The 15,321-nt window shown below is 52.7% G+C and overlaps 7 protein-coding genes across 7 annotated transcripts; 3 read left to right on the forward strand and 4 right to left on the reverse strand.

The window, feature by feature from the left end:
- Positions 1–327: 327 nt before the first annotated feature.
- On the forward strand, positions 328–815 carry TrAtP1_006326 (uncharacterized protein; the record flags this gene model as incomplete). Its single annotated transcript, XM_014082552.3, has 3 exons — positions 328–454; positions 528–726; positions 776–815. The coding sequence occupies 3 exons, from the start codon at positions 328–330 to the stop codon at positions 813–815; spliced, it is 366 nt and encodes a 121-aa protein (XP_013938027.2).
- A 282-nt stretch (positions 816–1,097) lies between these two features.
- Positions 1,098–2,754, reverse strand: TrAtP1_006327 (uncharacterized protein; the record flags this gene model as incomplete). The annotated part of the gene is made up of 1 exon (XM_014082945.2): positions 1,098–2,754. The coding sequence occupies exon 1, from the start codon at positions 2,565–2,567 to the stop codon at positions 1,098–1,100; it is 1,470 nt and encodes a 489-aa protein (XP_013938420.2). The 5' UTR covers positions 2,568–2,754.
- A 389-nt stretch (positions 2,755–3,143) lies between these two features.
- TrAtP1_006328 (uncharacterized protein) lies at positions 3,144–6,352 on the forward strand (the record flags this gene model as incomplete). Its single annotated transcript, XM_014082946.2, has 2 exons — positions 3,144–3,311; positions 3,392–6,352. 2 exons carry the CDS (start codon positions 3,144–3,146, stop codon positions 6,350–6,352), a joined length of 3,129 nt encoding a protein of 1,042 aa, XP_013938421.2.
- A 239-nt stretch (positions 6,353–6,591) lies between these two features.
- On the reverse strand, positions 6,592–7,902 carry TrAtP1_006329 (uncharacterized protein; the record flags this gene model as incomplete). Its single annotated transcript, XM_014082947.2, has 4 exons — positions 6,592–7,121; positions 7,254–7,574; positions 7,657–7,792; positions 7,870–7,902. The coding sequence occupies 4 exons, from the start codon at positions 7,900–7,902 to the stop codon at positions 6,592–6,594; spliced, it is 1,020 nt and encodes a 339-aa protein (XP_013938422.1).
- Positions 7,903–8,247: 345 nt separating this feature from the next.
- On the reverse strand, positions 8,248–10,652 carry TrAtP1_006330 (uncharacterized protein). The gene is made up of 3 exons (XM_066113076.1): positions 10,414–10,652; positions 9,717–10,343; positions 8,248–9,644 (listed from the first exon to the last, which is right to left on the reverse strand). Exons 2-3 carry the CDS (start codon positions 10,146–10,148, stop codon positions 8,751–8,753), a joined length of 1,326 nt encoding a protein of 441 aa, XP_065969162.1. The 5' UTR covers positions 10,149–10,343; positions 10,414–10,652; the 3' UTR covers positions 8,248–8,750.
- Positions 10,653–12,909, forward strand: TrAtP1_006331 (uncharacterized protein). The gene is made up of 3 exons (XM_014082948.2): positions 10,653–11,530; positions 11,587–12,030; positions 12,094–12,909. The coding sequence occupies exons 1-3, from the start codon at positions 11,488–11,490 to the stop codon at positions 12,846–12,848; spliced, it is 1,242 nt and encodes a 413-aa protein (XP_013938423.1). The 5' UTR covers positions 10,653–11,487; the 3' UTR covers positions 12,849–12,909.
- On the reverse strand, positions 12,910–15,211 carry TrAtP1_006332 (uncharacterized protein). Its single transcript, XM_014082949.2, has 3 exons — positions 14,795–15,211; positions 14,284–14,724; positions 12,910–14,225 (listed from the first exon to the last, which is right to left on the reverse strand). Exons 1-3 carry the CDS (start codon positions 15,040–15,042, stop codon positions 13,046–13,048), a joined length of 1,869 nt encoding a protein of 622 aa, XP_013938424.2. The 5' UTR covers positions 15,043–15,211; the 3' UTR covers positions 12,910–13,045.
- Positions 15,212–15,321: the final 110 nt, after the last annotated feature.

The raw sequence follows: 15,321 nt of genomic DNA on the forward strand, positions 1-15,321 counted from the left end.
TGTGATCCCCCAAAAGTCTGCAGCAATTGATGACATTCGACGCTCTGGTGTCGTACCACGCCAGATAAATAAACGAAGAATCGCGCGTCTGCCGGGCCACAGACCGCTTTGCTTTATTGCTGTCTCTATTCTTCATTCTTTTCAACCTTTTGCTTCTCTCTTTGCGTAAATGATTGCCGTCGGTTCTATAAAGCTTGATATTTGGCTGGTTATGCGCACTGGTGTCCTGATTCGCATGTGCTTATCATATTACCCATAAGCCCTCCCTCAATCTACCCAGCAGCGCATCTCTCAACGACAAAAGCGAGAGAGAGAGAGAAACAAAATATGTCAGCCTCACCAAGCCAAACCTCGGGCTCGTCTGCCGACAAAAACGGTTCCGCGGCTGCAGCCAGCGCCGACGACAAGCCACGCCTCACAGAAGAGGAGAAGAAGCAGAACCACATAGCATCAGGTAGGTCAACACGCGAGCACCGAGATCAACCCCCAAAGCGCTCGTCCCTGCTCAAAGCTAACATCGCCTTTAGAGCAGAAGCGCCGCCAGGCCATACGAGAGGGCTTCGACAGGCTCACTGAGCTCGTGCCTGGTCTGCAGGGCCAGGGTCGCTCAGAGGGCCTCGTGCTTAAGAGGACGGTGGACTACATGCGCGAGCAGCTCGTGCAGAGGCAGGCCTTGATTGAGCGAGTCGAGCAGGCAGGCGGAGATGTCGATTCCAAGTTCAAAAAGTGAGTTGAATGAGATGCCGCGCGGCGATGGAGACTAACTTGGGGAAAGGGGTTCTCATCTTTCAAGGCAAGGCCCCAACAGCCGGTGAATGTGTTTGATGATAGGTTAAAGGACCTGCCAAGCCTTTGGTGAAGCGCCGGCGAGAGAGGAGATACAGAGCGTCATGAAGCGAACTTGATTTATCTTTTATCTAAAAGCTGGAAAAGGCGCAGCGAGCCTGGGCTCCAGCCTGATTGCCTTGTAAGCGATTCTATTATACCAATTTATGCTACCTATACACACGTCGGCTTCAATGGGGATTGGAGGTCAAGAAAAGGAATACAGGTTACGACCATCGGCGCTTTTGGGTGGGAATAGATGGGAGAGTTGTTTATTCGAATGTATCTACCATGTACAGCATTCTATCGCGCATTTCTACTGGGTTCAACCTTTCTTTGCCCAAGCTGACCTGTTTCTTCTCAACATCTTGCTCGCCCACCACTAACACAAGACCGTAGCCACTCGCGTGGGCCTCCCGAATCTTGGTCCCGAGTGATCTCGGAGTGAAATCCATGTCCACCGCCAGGCCCGTCTGCCCTGAAAGGCTCTCGATAGCCGGCAACCCATCTCCTCTCTGCTTCTTGTTGCCGAGGAGGATGTCGCGCACTTCGTCGGCCCACTCTACAACTGGATCGGACGTGTTGACCGTCAAGATGACGGCCTGTTTCGGGTTCAGCCAGAACGGCCATTTCCCGTCATAATTCTCAATCAAGAGCGCCAGCAGCCGCTCTACAGATCCCAGCACCGCACGGTGAATCATGACTGGCCGGACGGGGCCGTACTGGGCGAGAAGCTCTGGGTCTTCAGTCGTCTCGCCGCGAGCTTCATATTCTGGGGCGGGTGCTTGGTACTCCAGCTCGAATCGCTTCGGCAGCTGGAAATCGAGCTGGATCGTCGCAGTCTGGTGCTCTTTGCCTTCCGAGTCTTTGAGCACAATGTCAATCTTGGGGCCGTAGAATGCACCGTCGCCCTCGTTTATTGTCCACTCCATGCCTGAAGCGTCCAGCGCCCGTTTCAAGCTGTCCTCGGCGCGCGCCCACTCTTCTTCCGTGCCAATGTAGTGATCTTTCGGCCGCGTAGACAGTGCCAAGCGGTAGCTGACACCAAGGCGCAAAACGCTGTAAACCGTCTTGACAAAATCCAGCGTCTTCTTGATCTCGCCTTCCACCTGGCTTGGTCTACAAAAGATGTGGCCGTCGTCTTGGTGGAATCGACGCACCCGAGTCAACCCCGACAAGGCACCTGATATCTCATTTCGATGGAGGGGACTAAAATCGGCGTATCTGACCGGCAAATCTCTGTAGCTATGCAGCTTGGATGCGAAGATCAGGCAATGCCCAGGGCAATTCATGGGCTTCAACCCGTAATCGTCCTCTTCCTCTAATGCATCTTTGGCGTGATCCGTTCCGCAGCACCCTTCCGCGTCCGAAGCCCTCTTGTTACCCGTCACAGAGTACATGTCCTCTGCATAATTCTCCAAATGTCCCGACTTTGCCCACAGCGACTTCTTGTATATCGTCGGCGTGATGACTTCCTGGAACCCATATCGCACGTACTGTTTTCGCAAGAAGTCGACGAGTCGATTGAATATCCGAGCGCCGTTGGGCAAGAATATGGGGGATCCGGGGCTATATATCGACGTCATGAAGAGCTCTTGCTGGTTGCCCAGCTTCCGATGATCGGGAGGTTCGCGCTTTTCGGGCTGCTTGGAGTATTGGCGCCTGGACAGGCATGCCGGGCACGTCCATTGCCTCCTCGCGAGGGCAGAGGCTGCGAGCCTGGAGGTTCGTGAGCGAATCATCGCTTGTGGACGTGCCGATGCCAGCGGGCAATGGCTTGCCTAGAGGTCCAGAAATAGAGCAGCTGGATAGAGGCTCTCTACGAAGTTGAAGCTTGAACTTTCGCGGTGGGGCATAGGCCGATACACCGGCGCTAACAAGACCCAAGGGTCCTCGCTGTAAATGTCTCTTGGACCAGTTAATGACAGGATCTCGAGCTGGGCATAGAATTTACAATGACTATAGAGTAAACAAACACACGTGTACTTGTAAAAGGCCTCATCTCCATTTGTTTCTCTACAACTAATTTACTGCCTGTGTACTGTTCCTTGCAATTCCAGCCTTGCTGCCCTTTCCGCCTATTTACCAGTAGCACTTCCTATTGCTACCCCTCCATCTTCTTCTCACACCAAACAGCCAAACGAACTCAGCCCCACCATCTCCAAGCGCTGGACTATCCTGTTAGCACCTACAGCCTTTGGAACCTCGACTTTTGCCTTTGCTATTTCCATACGAATTTCGCGATCCTGTTTGCTTTACGGGCCTCGCAGCCATCGCACCAGAGCTGAGCAGCCGCCTCAACGGCCCCGGCAGCAGCCATGAGTTTCGCAATCGAGGTGCCAGGCGACGCCGCTCCGCTGTCCTTGGAGGAGCTGTGCCGCACTCTTCACGCGGCTACCACTGCTTCGGATCACGTCCAGCGACAGGCTGCCGGCCAGCAGCTCACAACTTGGGAGTCACAGCCTGGCTACTATTCTTCGCTACAGGTATGCCTCTGTTACTACTCTATCGTCGTTATACATCAGCCTCGCAGCGGCTAACTTTTGTCTGCTTCCTTGCTTGACAGTCGGTGTTTCTAGACAAATCCCTGCCTCTCGAGATTCGATTTCTGGCAGTTATACAGATCAAGAATGGCATCGACAAGTGCTGGAGACTGCATGCGCACTTGAAGAACGGAATACCTGCCGAGGAGAAGAGCTTGATCCGATCGCGGTTGTTTCAGGGATCGGTCGAGGAGGAGGAGAAGCACCTTGCTCTACACAATGCCTTGGTCATTGCTAAAATAATCCGGATCGACTACCCCGACGACTGGCCCGATGCGTTGCCCAGCATCATCGATCTTCTGCGATCTACGAAAAACGCCAACCAGTATCATCTATACGGCACACTGCTGGTTCTCTTGCGAGTCATCAAGGAGATGGGAAGTGCACGGCTTAGAAAGTCGCAAACAGCACTGCAGTCAGTTACGCCTGAGATTGTATACGTCTTGTCCGAGATATACTCTGAGAAGTCATCAATATGGATCAACTTTTTAAGCACCGGACAGGGAAACAGCGACGAAGCCAACTTGGCCATGATGAACAGCCTCTCAGCCTTGAAAACTCTCCGTCGCCTCATCAGTGTCGGCTACGCGCGACCTCACACCGACAACTCAGTAAGCCAGTTCTGGACACTGTCGCAAAACCAGTTTGGTCAGTTTCTTGGCTTTATCGACTCTGGTGTACCAGAACCATACCAAGACTTGGTGGGGAAGCATCTTCTCCAGTTCTCAAAGTTCCACATCGACCAAGCCGAGCATTTCGCTGCCAGCTTTGCTTTTCTGCCCAATTCGCTGTCCCTCGTCAATGCGTACTGGGACCTCATTTCGAAATTTGCTGAAGTTTTTGCTTCGTCTGGCGGTATTCGCCAGGGCTCCGGCGATGCGGGAGCCAAGAGCAAGACAGAAGGTCCTCTCATGGAAAAGCTTGCCTTGAAGGGGCTGCTTCTTCTGCGTGCTTGTGTTAGGATCGCGTTTTCACCAATACAAACATTCAAGTACCGAACGCAAGAGACAAAAGTCGAACAAGAGGAAGCAAAGAGCATAGTAAGGACGGAGCTTTTCAAAGATGACTTGGTAATACAAATGGTCAATACCATCATCACCCACCTGTTTGTCTTCCGCAGGTCGGATCTTGAGGCTTGGGAAGAAGATCCCGAAGATTGGGAACAGCAGGAGCAGCATGAGGGTAGTGCATATGAATGGGAAGTTCGGCCATGCGCTGAGAAGCTGTTCTTGGATCTGCTTACCAATTTTAAGGATCTTCTAGTGCCGCCGCTGCTATCATATTTCCATAATGTACAGTCTCCTCAGACGGATATTGCTACAAAGGAGGCCGTTTATACGGCCATGGGTCTTTCAGCAGCGCACGTGGTCCACCAGCTTGACTTTGACGCAGTGCTGGCATCGGCCATTGTGAATGATGCCCAGCAACAAGGCGGTCTGTACAAGGTCCTGCGGCGACGTATTGCCATCTTGATCAGTCTATGGGCCCCAGTCAAACTAGGGGACACCAGCCGGCCGATTGTATATCAGATTTTCCAGCATTTCCTATCTCCAGCCGATGAGACGAATGACATTGTGGTGAGGATCACAGCGGCAAGGCAGCTCAGATGGGTGGCCGACGAGATTGACTTCAACGTCGACGCATTTCTGCCCTACACTGCAGATGTTCTCAACAACCTCATAGATCTTGTACAGAACGTGGACAGCGACGAAACAAAGCTAGCTATACTCGAGTCTATCCGAATCCTGGTGACGCGAATGGAAGAGCAAGTAAGCCAGTTTGGAGACCAGCTCATGGCTGCGCTGCCGTCTGTGTGGCAAAGCACAGGAACAGAAGAGTACATGGTGAAGCAAGCGGTGATTGCCATTTTCTCGGCCTTGGTTATGAGCATGGGCCCCGAATTTCAGCGCTATCAGAATTACATGCTTCCCTTACTCGCTGAAGCTGCAAGGCAAGGTTCAGACTTGCATTACAATCTCATTGACGAATCGTTGGAGCTCTTGAACTCGATCCTCATGCAATGCAAGCCTCCCCTTTCGCAGGAGATTATCAATCTTGCCGAGATGCTGCTTCCACTCCTTGAGTATCAATCAGAAACAGTGTCACAAGCGTTATCAGCCATTGAATCCTACGTCATCATCGCACCCTCGGCGATGCTGGAGGACACCCTGCGACGACCGATGCTGACTGCGCTTAGCGGTACGCTGGATTCCAAGAGCCGAGAGCATGTTCGCATAGGCACAACTTGCATTGAGTACTTGATTCGGTCGGCGGCGGAACTCGGAGGCGCGCAGGGAATATCAGTTCTAGTTGGGGACATGCTAGAAATAGGCTTCATGAACAAGATTCTGGTTAATCTCCACGACGCGTGGGAGGCCCGTCAAACCACAGGGCCCAACAGAAAACAAAGCAAGCTAAACACGATCACACAAGGAGACTACTTTGCGATCCTGGCCAGGATCATACTTGCTGAGCCGAACCTGTTTGTGCAAATGCTGAGCACATTTGGAAACATTGGAGACGTGTGGAGCTGGCTATCCGCGGAATGGTTCGTATACCAATCGAGGATGGACAACATCGACCGCCAGAAGCTCTACGTCCTTGCTTTAACCCGTCTGCTCGAACTGAATTCGCCAATGCAGGAATTAGTGTTGAGTAAGCTACAAGACTTTATGGATATGTGGATCAACGTCATCATGGATCTACAAGACGGCGTGGCTGACGGCACGGATTGTCTGATTTGGGAGACGGAAGTGGAGGAATTTGAGTATGATGCTCCCAGGTTGCTCGTAGAGCGGGAGAGTCAGCATAAAGATCCGGTACATTGCGTGAACGCGCTGCAGTTTGTAAAGGCTAGACTACAGGACTTGGTTGCGCGCGTCGGAGGCCAAGAGGTTTTCCATGCGAACTGGGCGGTGAATGTCGATAAGGATGTCATGGATGCTTTCCAGAGGCTTATGGATGGCACATTCATATCGCAGTGAAGGTGGGATATTCGGGAGCATGGATGAATGAGAAAGTCTTGGTGGCGGTAATGAGCTTACGACTTGGATGACGAGCTTACACGATATAACGTGGACGAAACGAAAGAGATATTCTCGAGTTGATAGATGCTATACAAAAGACATGAGCCATGATATCGGTTATGTTTTGTTTTGTTTTGTATTGTATTTTTGGTAGTAACCAAGGATGCTTCGACTCGTGTCTATCTTGATCTAAACATTTACAACCGGCTATTGCCCTCCTGAGGAACCTTGATGATGACCTTTCCCCAAGTCCCTCTCCCTCCCAGCGCCACCAACGCATCCTTGACCCGATCCAGCCCAACAAACTCCTCATCCGTATACTCTGTGCCCTTGATCTTGCCCTCCTTCACCAACCCCATGATCCCCTCCCACACCTTTGGAATCATCTCCCGCTCATGAATCGCATACGCACCCCAGTGAATGCCCACCAGCGAGATGTTTTTCAGCAGCACCTTGTTCATGGCCACCTTTTCAATGGCGCCCGCGGCGAAGCCCACGATGAGGATGCGGCCGTTCCAGGCGGTGCATTTGGTGGACTTGTCGACGAGGCCGACGGGGTCGTAGACGATGTCGACGCCGCGGGACTTTGGCGTGAGGCTCTTGACCTTGGCGGGCCAGTCGGGGTCGGTGTAGGAGACGACGTGGTCGGCGCCGAAGGACTTGGCGATTTCGAGCTTGCGGGGGGTGGATGCTGTGGCGATGACGGTGGCGCCGAAGGCTTTGGCGACTGCGATTTTGCGTTAGTTGATGGTGATGGTATGAGATGAGAGTGAGAGAGTCACTCTCATCTCTCACTCACTCACAACACATTACCCTGTTTCTCATTTACAAACAGAACAAAAGAAAAAAAAAGACTCACCCTGAACAGCCGCCAGCCCAACTCCTCCCGCCGCCGCATGCACCAGCACCACATCCCCAGCCTTGACTCCCGCCCTCACCACCAACGCGCCGTAGCTCGTCGGCGCCGTCACATACAAGCCCGCCGCATCGCGGAACGACCAGCCCTCCGGCACCGGCAGCAGCGCATCTTCCTTAACGCACAGCTTCGTCGCAAAGGCGCCCTGGCCAGCACCAAAGACGCGTGTGCCGACGGGGAAGCGCGGCGGCTTGCTGCTGCTGGCTTTGCGAGGCGTGGAGGTGACGATGCCGGCGAATTCGGCACCGGCGATCCACGGGAAGGCTGATGATTTAAAAGATGAGCATTAGTTTTCAGACGAAAAAAAAAACATGAAAGAGGTGGGAGAAGAAGAAGAAGAGCTCACGTGGCTGGTTCTGGTATTTTCCCTGAACTTGCAGGATATCGAAAAAGTTGGCTGCCGCGGCGTGCACCTCGATGAGATACTCGTTGTCTTTGGGCACGGGATCGGCCAGATCGGTTACTATGAGCTCTGAGGGGCTCTGTATTCATTGCAGTTTTCCATTTTTAGCTAGAGACTTCATTGCAATACCATGGGAATAGGTTTTGACGATAGTACCTTGACATATTTCTGAATCTCAATGCCGCGCATCTTGACAACTGACCAAAGACAACCAACTTGATAAGGCAACAATTAGTTTCAAAGAGAGAAAAGAGAGAAAGATGAACAAAAACGAAACTATATTCCCAGCCTTTTATGAAAGTGAGAAGAGAGAGAGAGAGAGAGAAAGTTCAAGCCTCTCAGCAAATGAACAGCCGCCCCGATTCAAGATCCCCGTAAGAGCTAAATCCGGGGTACGCAGCTAAGATAGGAGGAGGTGCCGAGGCATCTCCAGAAAAAGCTCGGCGCGGACGGGCGGCGCTGTTTGCCGAAACGGCTTGCCCCACGCTCCCGACTTTGTTCAAGATTCAACAGAGAATTCAAGGCCGTGTGTTTAGTAACTCGATTCTAATTCATCAACTTCCGCTCTGCATGGCGTGGCTATACACACAAGTATCTATATACATGTATTACCATCATCTCAATGATGCGTTGCCGTACACTGCACCGGCATAAACCGCGATAGGTTTGAGCTACCATGTATTGAATACCACAACACCAACACCATTCAAAGCATGCACAGCCATCATCGCCATCACCATTGTATCAATTCTCCATGTGCGCATACTTTGTATTGTCGTCACTGAAAATAAAACAATTACACTGTTTGAATCGCGCCCGATTGCCATGCTCGCAAGCTCTTGAAATCCGGCTCCTGCGGGGAGGAAACAAAAGAAAAAGAAGCCTGTGTCGTCCATAAATCTCCTCACTCAAAGGCGCCACAAGCTTGCGCCATCATCGTGTGTGTGGTCACCATAACTCAATATGTTGACATGCCCATTATTCACGCTTTTGTCCTGATTTCAGGATATTCGATTCCTCTGCCGACCATAACACTCTTAGTTGCCCCCGCCAAGCAGATGCTCAACAGCTCCTTGCACGCTTCCTCCGCTGCGTCTCAGCGCTGCAACATTTCGATCAAAATCGAAGAATCCCATGTCGTTTAGCTGTCTGAGCTGCTCTGCGTAGCGCTCTTCCGGCGGCCGGTTGTCTGGTGGTGAAGGGGCCGCTTGCGGGGCAAACACCTGCATCATCTGCTGGAACTGTTCCGGGGACAGAGCAAAGGGATTGGCTCCCCCGGCTGCCGGTGGTGGGAACAAGGCCGCAAAGGGGTTCGCCGCCGCCGCCGCTCCGCCCTGGGTTTGTCCTGCACCTGCACCTGCTTCGCCTCCTGTTCCTCGGTTCTCCGCCGCGGGTTGCTGGCCAGTCGTTCCCGTCGCCGCGCCAGCCTGAGTGCCGCTTGGCGGAGGCGGGAATGCACCACCTCCTGCCATGGCATTTAGGTTCTGAAGCATCTGCTGCATCTGTTGGAAGTTGGGCATGGCAGGAGCACCGCCAGCACCGCCAGCACCGCCCATAAGCCCTGGCATCATGAAAGGGTTCGCAAATGGGTTCTGCTGCTGGTTGTTTCCCTGGCCAGCTGTGCCATCGGCCGCAGGCGCATCAGCCGGGGTCGTATCCGTTGCTCCAGGAGCAGGGAATGCGGATTCGGATCGACCCATATTCCGCTGCATCCGCAGAGCTTGCGACATCATCGACGGGTTGCTCATCATCTGTCGCATGAAGGGAGAATTAATGAGCTCTCGAGCGTTGGGAATGTTCCTAAGCATGGGGTTCGAATCGATGAGCATATTAATAAAATCCGGGTTGTTCAGCGCTTCGTTCATGGACTGCTGCACGTTGGGGTCGGACATCATGCGCTGCAGTCGCTCTTCGTCCATGGGGGGTCCCATCTGTGTGTTCACATCCCAAACGTTAGCGATAAAACTGCTCTACAGCTGTATACCAAGCATAGGTTTACTTACGCCGCCGTCTGGGCCAAACATGTCCATTCCAGGAAGGTTGATCTGGTGGCCAGCGTATCTAGCTCCAGTCAGGCCAGCAAGAGGGTTATTGGCGGTACCAGAGGCCATGTTGGTTGGCACAGCGGCTGGCGGCGGGGTAGACGATGAAGCTGGCTGGCTGGGGTTGCTGGCCGCGCTCTTGACCATGTGGATGGTGTTGTTGGGCTTGATCTTGTACGTGGCCAGCGTATCGTCGTTCTTCATGACGCGGCCCGAGTAGATGAGGCGCTGGCGGTCGACGGGGATATTCTCGAACTCGGCCGTAGACAGCTTCGTCTTGAGGTCGAGGACGGTGGCCGACTCGGCCATGGTGATGGTGTGCGTGCCATCCTGTGACGTCTTGACCCTGAAGGTGATCTGGGCATCGCTGCCCGCCTCTGCGTTATCAGCCATTCAGCGAGCTGTGCGGGGAGAGGATGACGATGGTCCGAGACGTGGAGTCGTGAGAGATATTCCAGAGAGCCGCCGCTCAGCCGATGCAGGGATAACAGCGTGCTTGTTAAGGATTCTGGGCGTAGCAGCAAATGGCCAAAGAATACGGCAGGCCGATGATCAGGCTATCGAATGAGCAGGTGGGAGTGGACGAGCCTGTGGCGAGATTTGCGATTGTTAATAATGGAGTGAGGCTTGTTGCCTGTGGTTGGTGGGGCCGCCGTACGACGTTGCTGCTATGGGGCACTATTAGCGCCGCAGCGTCTCTAGACAGGCGCCCAGAAGCACCTGTAGGCGGCGCGTTTGGGGGATCGCTTTTAGTGCTTGTTATCAGATAGGCCTGGAGGATGGTGCACTATGGCTGCAGCTGCATGAAGAATTGGCAGCACAGCCTATCACAGAAAGGATGACAACCTTTGAAGAGTGATTATACTGTATGCACTTGAGGTGACAGTGGAATGTTGGAAACGAGAGAGGCAAGATATAAAAGAAGCCGGAGCCCGAGGCTCGGGGCTTCAACAGGTCCAGGCGTACGGAGTACAGGCACCGAGCCTTCTTTTAGAGGCTTCAATGTTCTACCGCAGTCCGTTGGCTTCTGTGGCCACGCTTCTATCCCTACTGTCGGCCCTCTACAACGAATACGCGTAAAGGACCAGACATTGGACAGTGGCTGTCAAACTGTGGCGCTAGCTACTGCAAGTAACTCCGCGGCGGTTTGTCGACAGCGCTTTCCACGGATAAGCGTTTGCTGCAGAGAAGACCAGTGCCAACGTCGCGAAGATGCGGCCACAGGTAGAACAGGGCAACCGTGGTTTAGATCACGATCTCAACGTTATTTTATCCGTCTTATATTTAGCATTAAATTTTTTATTAAAAAAAAAAATTTACCGGCAAGAAAAATGGCATTTTCAATATACACAACGCAGCTATAGATTGGATTGCATATACGCTTCATTGTTGGTTTAGCGGCTCATTAGCGGGGACTGCGCATCTCTGTAGCAGCCTCAACCTTCGTGACCTCACCGCGATAAATCAGCCACTGATAGACGACACACCGAAAAGCTTATTCAAACCTCAACCTCCCCTCCCTTCTCTTCCCTCTTCATCTTAAACTTCACTTCACATCTCAAGTCAACAGACTAATCTCACATAGCGTTGTACTGTAAATACATCCGTGTAAAAAAAACCCCATCACCCTTTCAGCTCAAGCATCAGCATCAGCCGAATATGGTATAACGGCCCTAAAGAGCCTCAGAGGTCTTTCATCTTACACCCATGCCATGAACGCGCAAACACCACCATGATCCAAGGCATCTTCTACGCTCGCTTCTTCCCTCAAGAAGGTAAGACTCCAGAGCTTCTCCCCAACAGCTCATCAGCACTAAAAACAGCCTTTCAGGTCCCAAAATCGTCGCCCAGGCTCCTCCCGGCTGCATCACGTCCTCCGACGGCCAGCGGCCTCCTCTCGTCGACTTTGACGTCCTGCAAGAGTACATCATCCCCCGCCAGGCCTTCTGCAACCGCTATGTCACCATCAACTCTCCCGACGGCAAATACACCATCCTGGGGTTCCCCGTGGCCATTCGGAATCCAAAGTATATGCGCAATGAGTTCATCTTCAACTTTGGCCTGCTGGTCGAGGCCGAGTGCGACCAGACCCCGTATGAGCGCGTCGTGAGGTGTCTGGCCGAGACATTTGCCGAAATGGAGAAGCAGAATGAGTACCTGAGCTTTAGTGAGGCAAATGGCCCGGATGGCGACGGCTCGAGGAGGCCGATTGTGAGTTTGCTTGAGATTGTCAAGGAGGACTTGAATAACTACGGAGAGTGTATGATTCCAGTTGGTACGTGTCATCGCCATTGCTATTTTTCATTCCAAATGCCATTTTTCACTAACATCTTCCCAGATGAAGCAAGCACCATCAATATGAAGCTCTTCCCCCACCACACAAACCCCCCCGCCGTCCAGGGCTGGCACGTCCCCGTCGCAAAGACCAAATTCAACGACATCATCGATCCAACGTGGGACATCACCCTCCTAAAAGTCGTTGCCAAAATCGACGGCGTCTCCGACGTCCGCCGCATCGCCCACGAGGCCTCCGTCTCGCTCGATCTCGCCAAGATCGCCATCCGCCACCTGCTCTACTACGACACCATCCTCCTCCTCGACATCTTCTTCTTCGGCTCGTGCTACGCGCCCCGTCCGGGCATCCACGACTTCATCCGCAACGTGGACGGCATCGTCGACGAATGCGCTAGCTACGTGTCTCACGGCAGGGCGCGGGTCAGCAATTACCTGCTCATCCGGTTCATGGCGGCTTTTGCGCCTGGAAAAAGCGTCAAGGAGTGGATCTACATTCATAGGGAGATGGGATTTGAACTCATGTCTTATATCGACATTAGGCGTTTTGTGCAATTTGGCGTCATCAAGGGCTGTCTCTACCGCGTGCACAAGTATGTTGTTTCAAAGCAGTACTTGGCCTCGCTGGCATCGGGACAGAGCAAGCCGCTGGCTGGAGGAGATCCGTTACAGAAATATACGGATGGATGCCACAACATGGATCAAATCATGACAGAACAGAACTTGACCAATGATCAGGTCATGGAAAGACTAAAGGCATTGCCTGTTCCCAGAAGCGACATCGTCGTGTTTTACAAATAATTATTTACAAGGGGAGTTACGGAGTAATTGAATAGTAGCATCGTTTTATATACACCATCTAGGTTTATCGTACGTGAGATCTAAAAACTGCATTACATCGTATCATACATGCTTCTCCCTCACCTTCCTTCCACCCCCCCAAAATAGTATACAAGGTAGTAAATCGTCAAAAAAGGGTAGCTTTTAAAAATATCGACTTATCGCTTCGAGGAGTTATTCTTCTTTACTTTTCCCCGCTTAAGCCATGTTGGCACCGGCCTTGGTAGCTCGATATCAGGGTTGTTTGCTACTTTTACCGTTTCTTCTCTCTTCCTCCTGTTGAGCTCCACGACGATTTTTCTAGGCGTCAAATCCTCGCCCTTGTCTTCCGCCTCGACTCTCAACTGCTCCTTGACCTGTCTGATGACACCGGTAAAAGGCTGGCCGGGGTATATTCTCTTGCTCTTTGCCCACTCCTCGTCACTGACGATTTCAACAATTCGAATGTTGTGCTTGCCCTTGCGCAGGATCAACAGACGCTCGTCAATGACAAACTTGGCCGTCTCTTCGGGGAACCACATCTTCATGGGCGTCCAGTCCAGGTTGCCCGGGACGAGGCCCCGCTGCTGACCAGGCCGAGCAGCCACGTAGGCGCCTTGCTGCACGACAAGTCGCTGACCCTCGCTGGCGCTGCTAGCGAGGCCGGCTGCGTATAGAAGCTTTGCTGGAGAGAGCCTCAGAACGGCTTGGGGAAGTTCAATGTCCTTCCTTGGCGCGGTGTTTGGCGTCAGAATGCCCGTCTCTGGCTTGGGCTCTTTGACGAAATAGGGGAGCTGGCCGCCGAAGCGGAACTGGTGCTGCTGGGCCTCCTCCACGGCCTTTTGTGAGCCGTGTACCAGGGATAGGACCTCGAATGCCAGAGTGTGCTGGGCAATGCGCTTGGACGGATCAGCCTGGTGCTCGACCATGACTTGCTGGATTTTGCTCATGGGCATGAATGTGAATAGTTTGAGAAGCTTCTCAACATCCTCATCAGGTCGGCGCATAAAGTACCCATAGAGCTCGAAGGGTGTCGTCTTGAACTCATCCAGCCAGATCGCATTACCCGTACTCTTGCCAAACTTGACACCAGCAGAATCCGTCAGTAGCGGTACGGTGAAGCCGACGGCTTCGTTTGTCCAGTTTGGAGGAATCCTCATCTCGGGCATCTCCTCGGATTCTCGGATAACCTTCAAGGCGTCGATACCGGCAACGATGTTTCCGTACTGGTCGGAGCCACCGATTTGCATTTGAACGCCAATTTTCTGGTACATGTGCCAGAAATCCCAGCCCTGGAACAGGGGGTACATGAATTCGCCCAGGGACATGCCGTCTCCCTCTGTCATTTTTCGCTTCACACTAATACCGGGTTGTTTAGCTTTGAAAATCAGCTTCAAAGATGTAAATTATCACTTACGTATCGCGCGTCAGCATGGGTCCGATTCGGGTGTGTCGCGCCAGCCTCTTGGTGAAATCGTACATGGTCAAGCCTTGCAGCCACATGCCATTGTTGAGCAGGCTCTGTTTCGCCGCCCAGTCCTTTTCGAAGCCGTACTTGTCCCTCAGCGCCGCCACGTTATGCCATAATCTCGACAGCTGGTAGTGTATCTTTGTGACGTTTTTCGAAATATCCGAGTTCGACATAATCTCTCGGGATTGCAAGCGGCCGGTAGGATCGCCAATTCGAGCAGTCGCGCCGCCAAGAAGGGTCACAGCCGGGTGGCCGTGGAACCACAGCCAGAAGAGGGGCATCATGGGAAGCAAGTGTCCGACATGCATAGAGTCGGCGGTAGGATCAACTCCGACATAGGCTCCTATTCTCTTGACTCGCATGAGCTCTTTGATCTTTTCGGGGGTCCTATAGACAGTATTAGATATTTAGTCGATTCTCCAAACCAAGTAACGTCGAAGCTGAGTCCAGTGCATACCCCGCGACATCTTTAATGTAGCCTCTCTCGTCGAGGACATCCCACACATGCGGCAGCTCGCCGTTTTGTATTTTCACCGCTCTCTCCTCCCAGCGCTTGTTGCCCTCGGCCACCTTTTCCAGATACGAAGTAGCAATGCCGCGCGCATTCTGAATTCGGCCCAAAGCCCAGGCGGATTTTCGAATTTGTCGTGAGCCGGCGCATCGCATGGCGAGCAGCGTCTTCGATATCGCTGTTTGGGGTGCCATTGTCGACAGTGTTGGCCCGAGCGAAGCCAATAAAAGCTAGAAACAAAAACAAATAAAATCCTCCCCAATTGTTATGCCCACATTATCGAGCCTTGAGGACAACTGCGCGGGCTGAAGAGTACCGGACCCTCCAAAAAGTTCATCCCACCTTGATGACTTTCAATATGGAGCACGAAAATTCACATGCGATCTCTAAAAGCCGGCCAATCAGAAGCGCCCTGGTGCTCTAGCACGGCACCACGTTGTTGCGCCCCGGCTCGCGGGCTTCGGAACCGGCGC

Source organism: Trichoderma atroviride, chromosome 3 (genome assembly GCF_020647795.1).
Source record: "Trichoderma atroviride chromosome 3, complete sequence".
NCBI classification, from domain to species: Eukaryota; Fungi; Ascomycota; class Sordariomycetes; order Hypocreales; family Hypocreaceae; genus Trichoderma; species Trichoderma atroviride.

Bases quoted from the DNA above. Each gene is read 5' to 3' on its own strand.
- TrAtP1_006330 (XM_066113076.1), bottom strand. From the start codon at position 10,148: ATGGCTGATAACGCAGAGGCGGGCAGCGATGCCCAGATCACCTTCAGG. The intron at 9,645-9,716 runs GTAAGTAAACCT...GTGAACACACAG, and splicing joins TGTTTGGCCCAGACGGCGGC to ATGGGACCCCCCATGGACGA.
- TrAtP1_006331 (XM_014082948.2), top strand. From the start codon at position 11,488: ATGATCCAAGGCATCTTCTACGCTCGCTTCTTCCCTCAAGAAG. The intron at 11,531-11,586 runs GTAAGACTCCAG...ACAGCCTTTCAG, and splicing joins TCGCTTCTTCCCTCAAGAAG to GTCCCAAAATCGTCGCCCAG. The intron at 12,031-12,093 runs GTACGTGTCATC...ACATCTTCCCAG, and splicing joins AGAGTGTATGATTCCAGTTG to ATGAAGCAAGCACCATCAAT.
- TrAtP1_006332 (XM_014082949.2), bottom strand. From the start codon at position 15,042: ATGGCACCCCAAACAGCGATATCGAAGACGCTGCTCGCCATGCGATGC. The intron at 14,725-14,794 runs GTATGCACTGGA...TACTGTCTATAG, and splicing joins TACATTAAAGATGTCGCGGG to GACCCCCGAAAAGATCAAAG. The intron at 14,226-14,283 runs GTAAGTGATAAT...ACCCGGTATTAG, and splicing joins CCCATGCTGACGCGCGATAC to TGTGAAGCGAAAAATGACAG.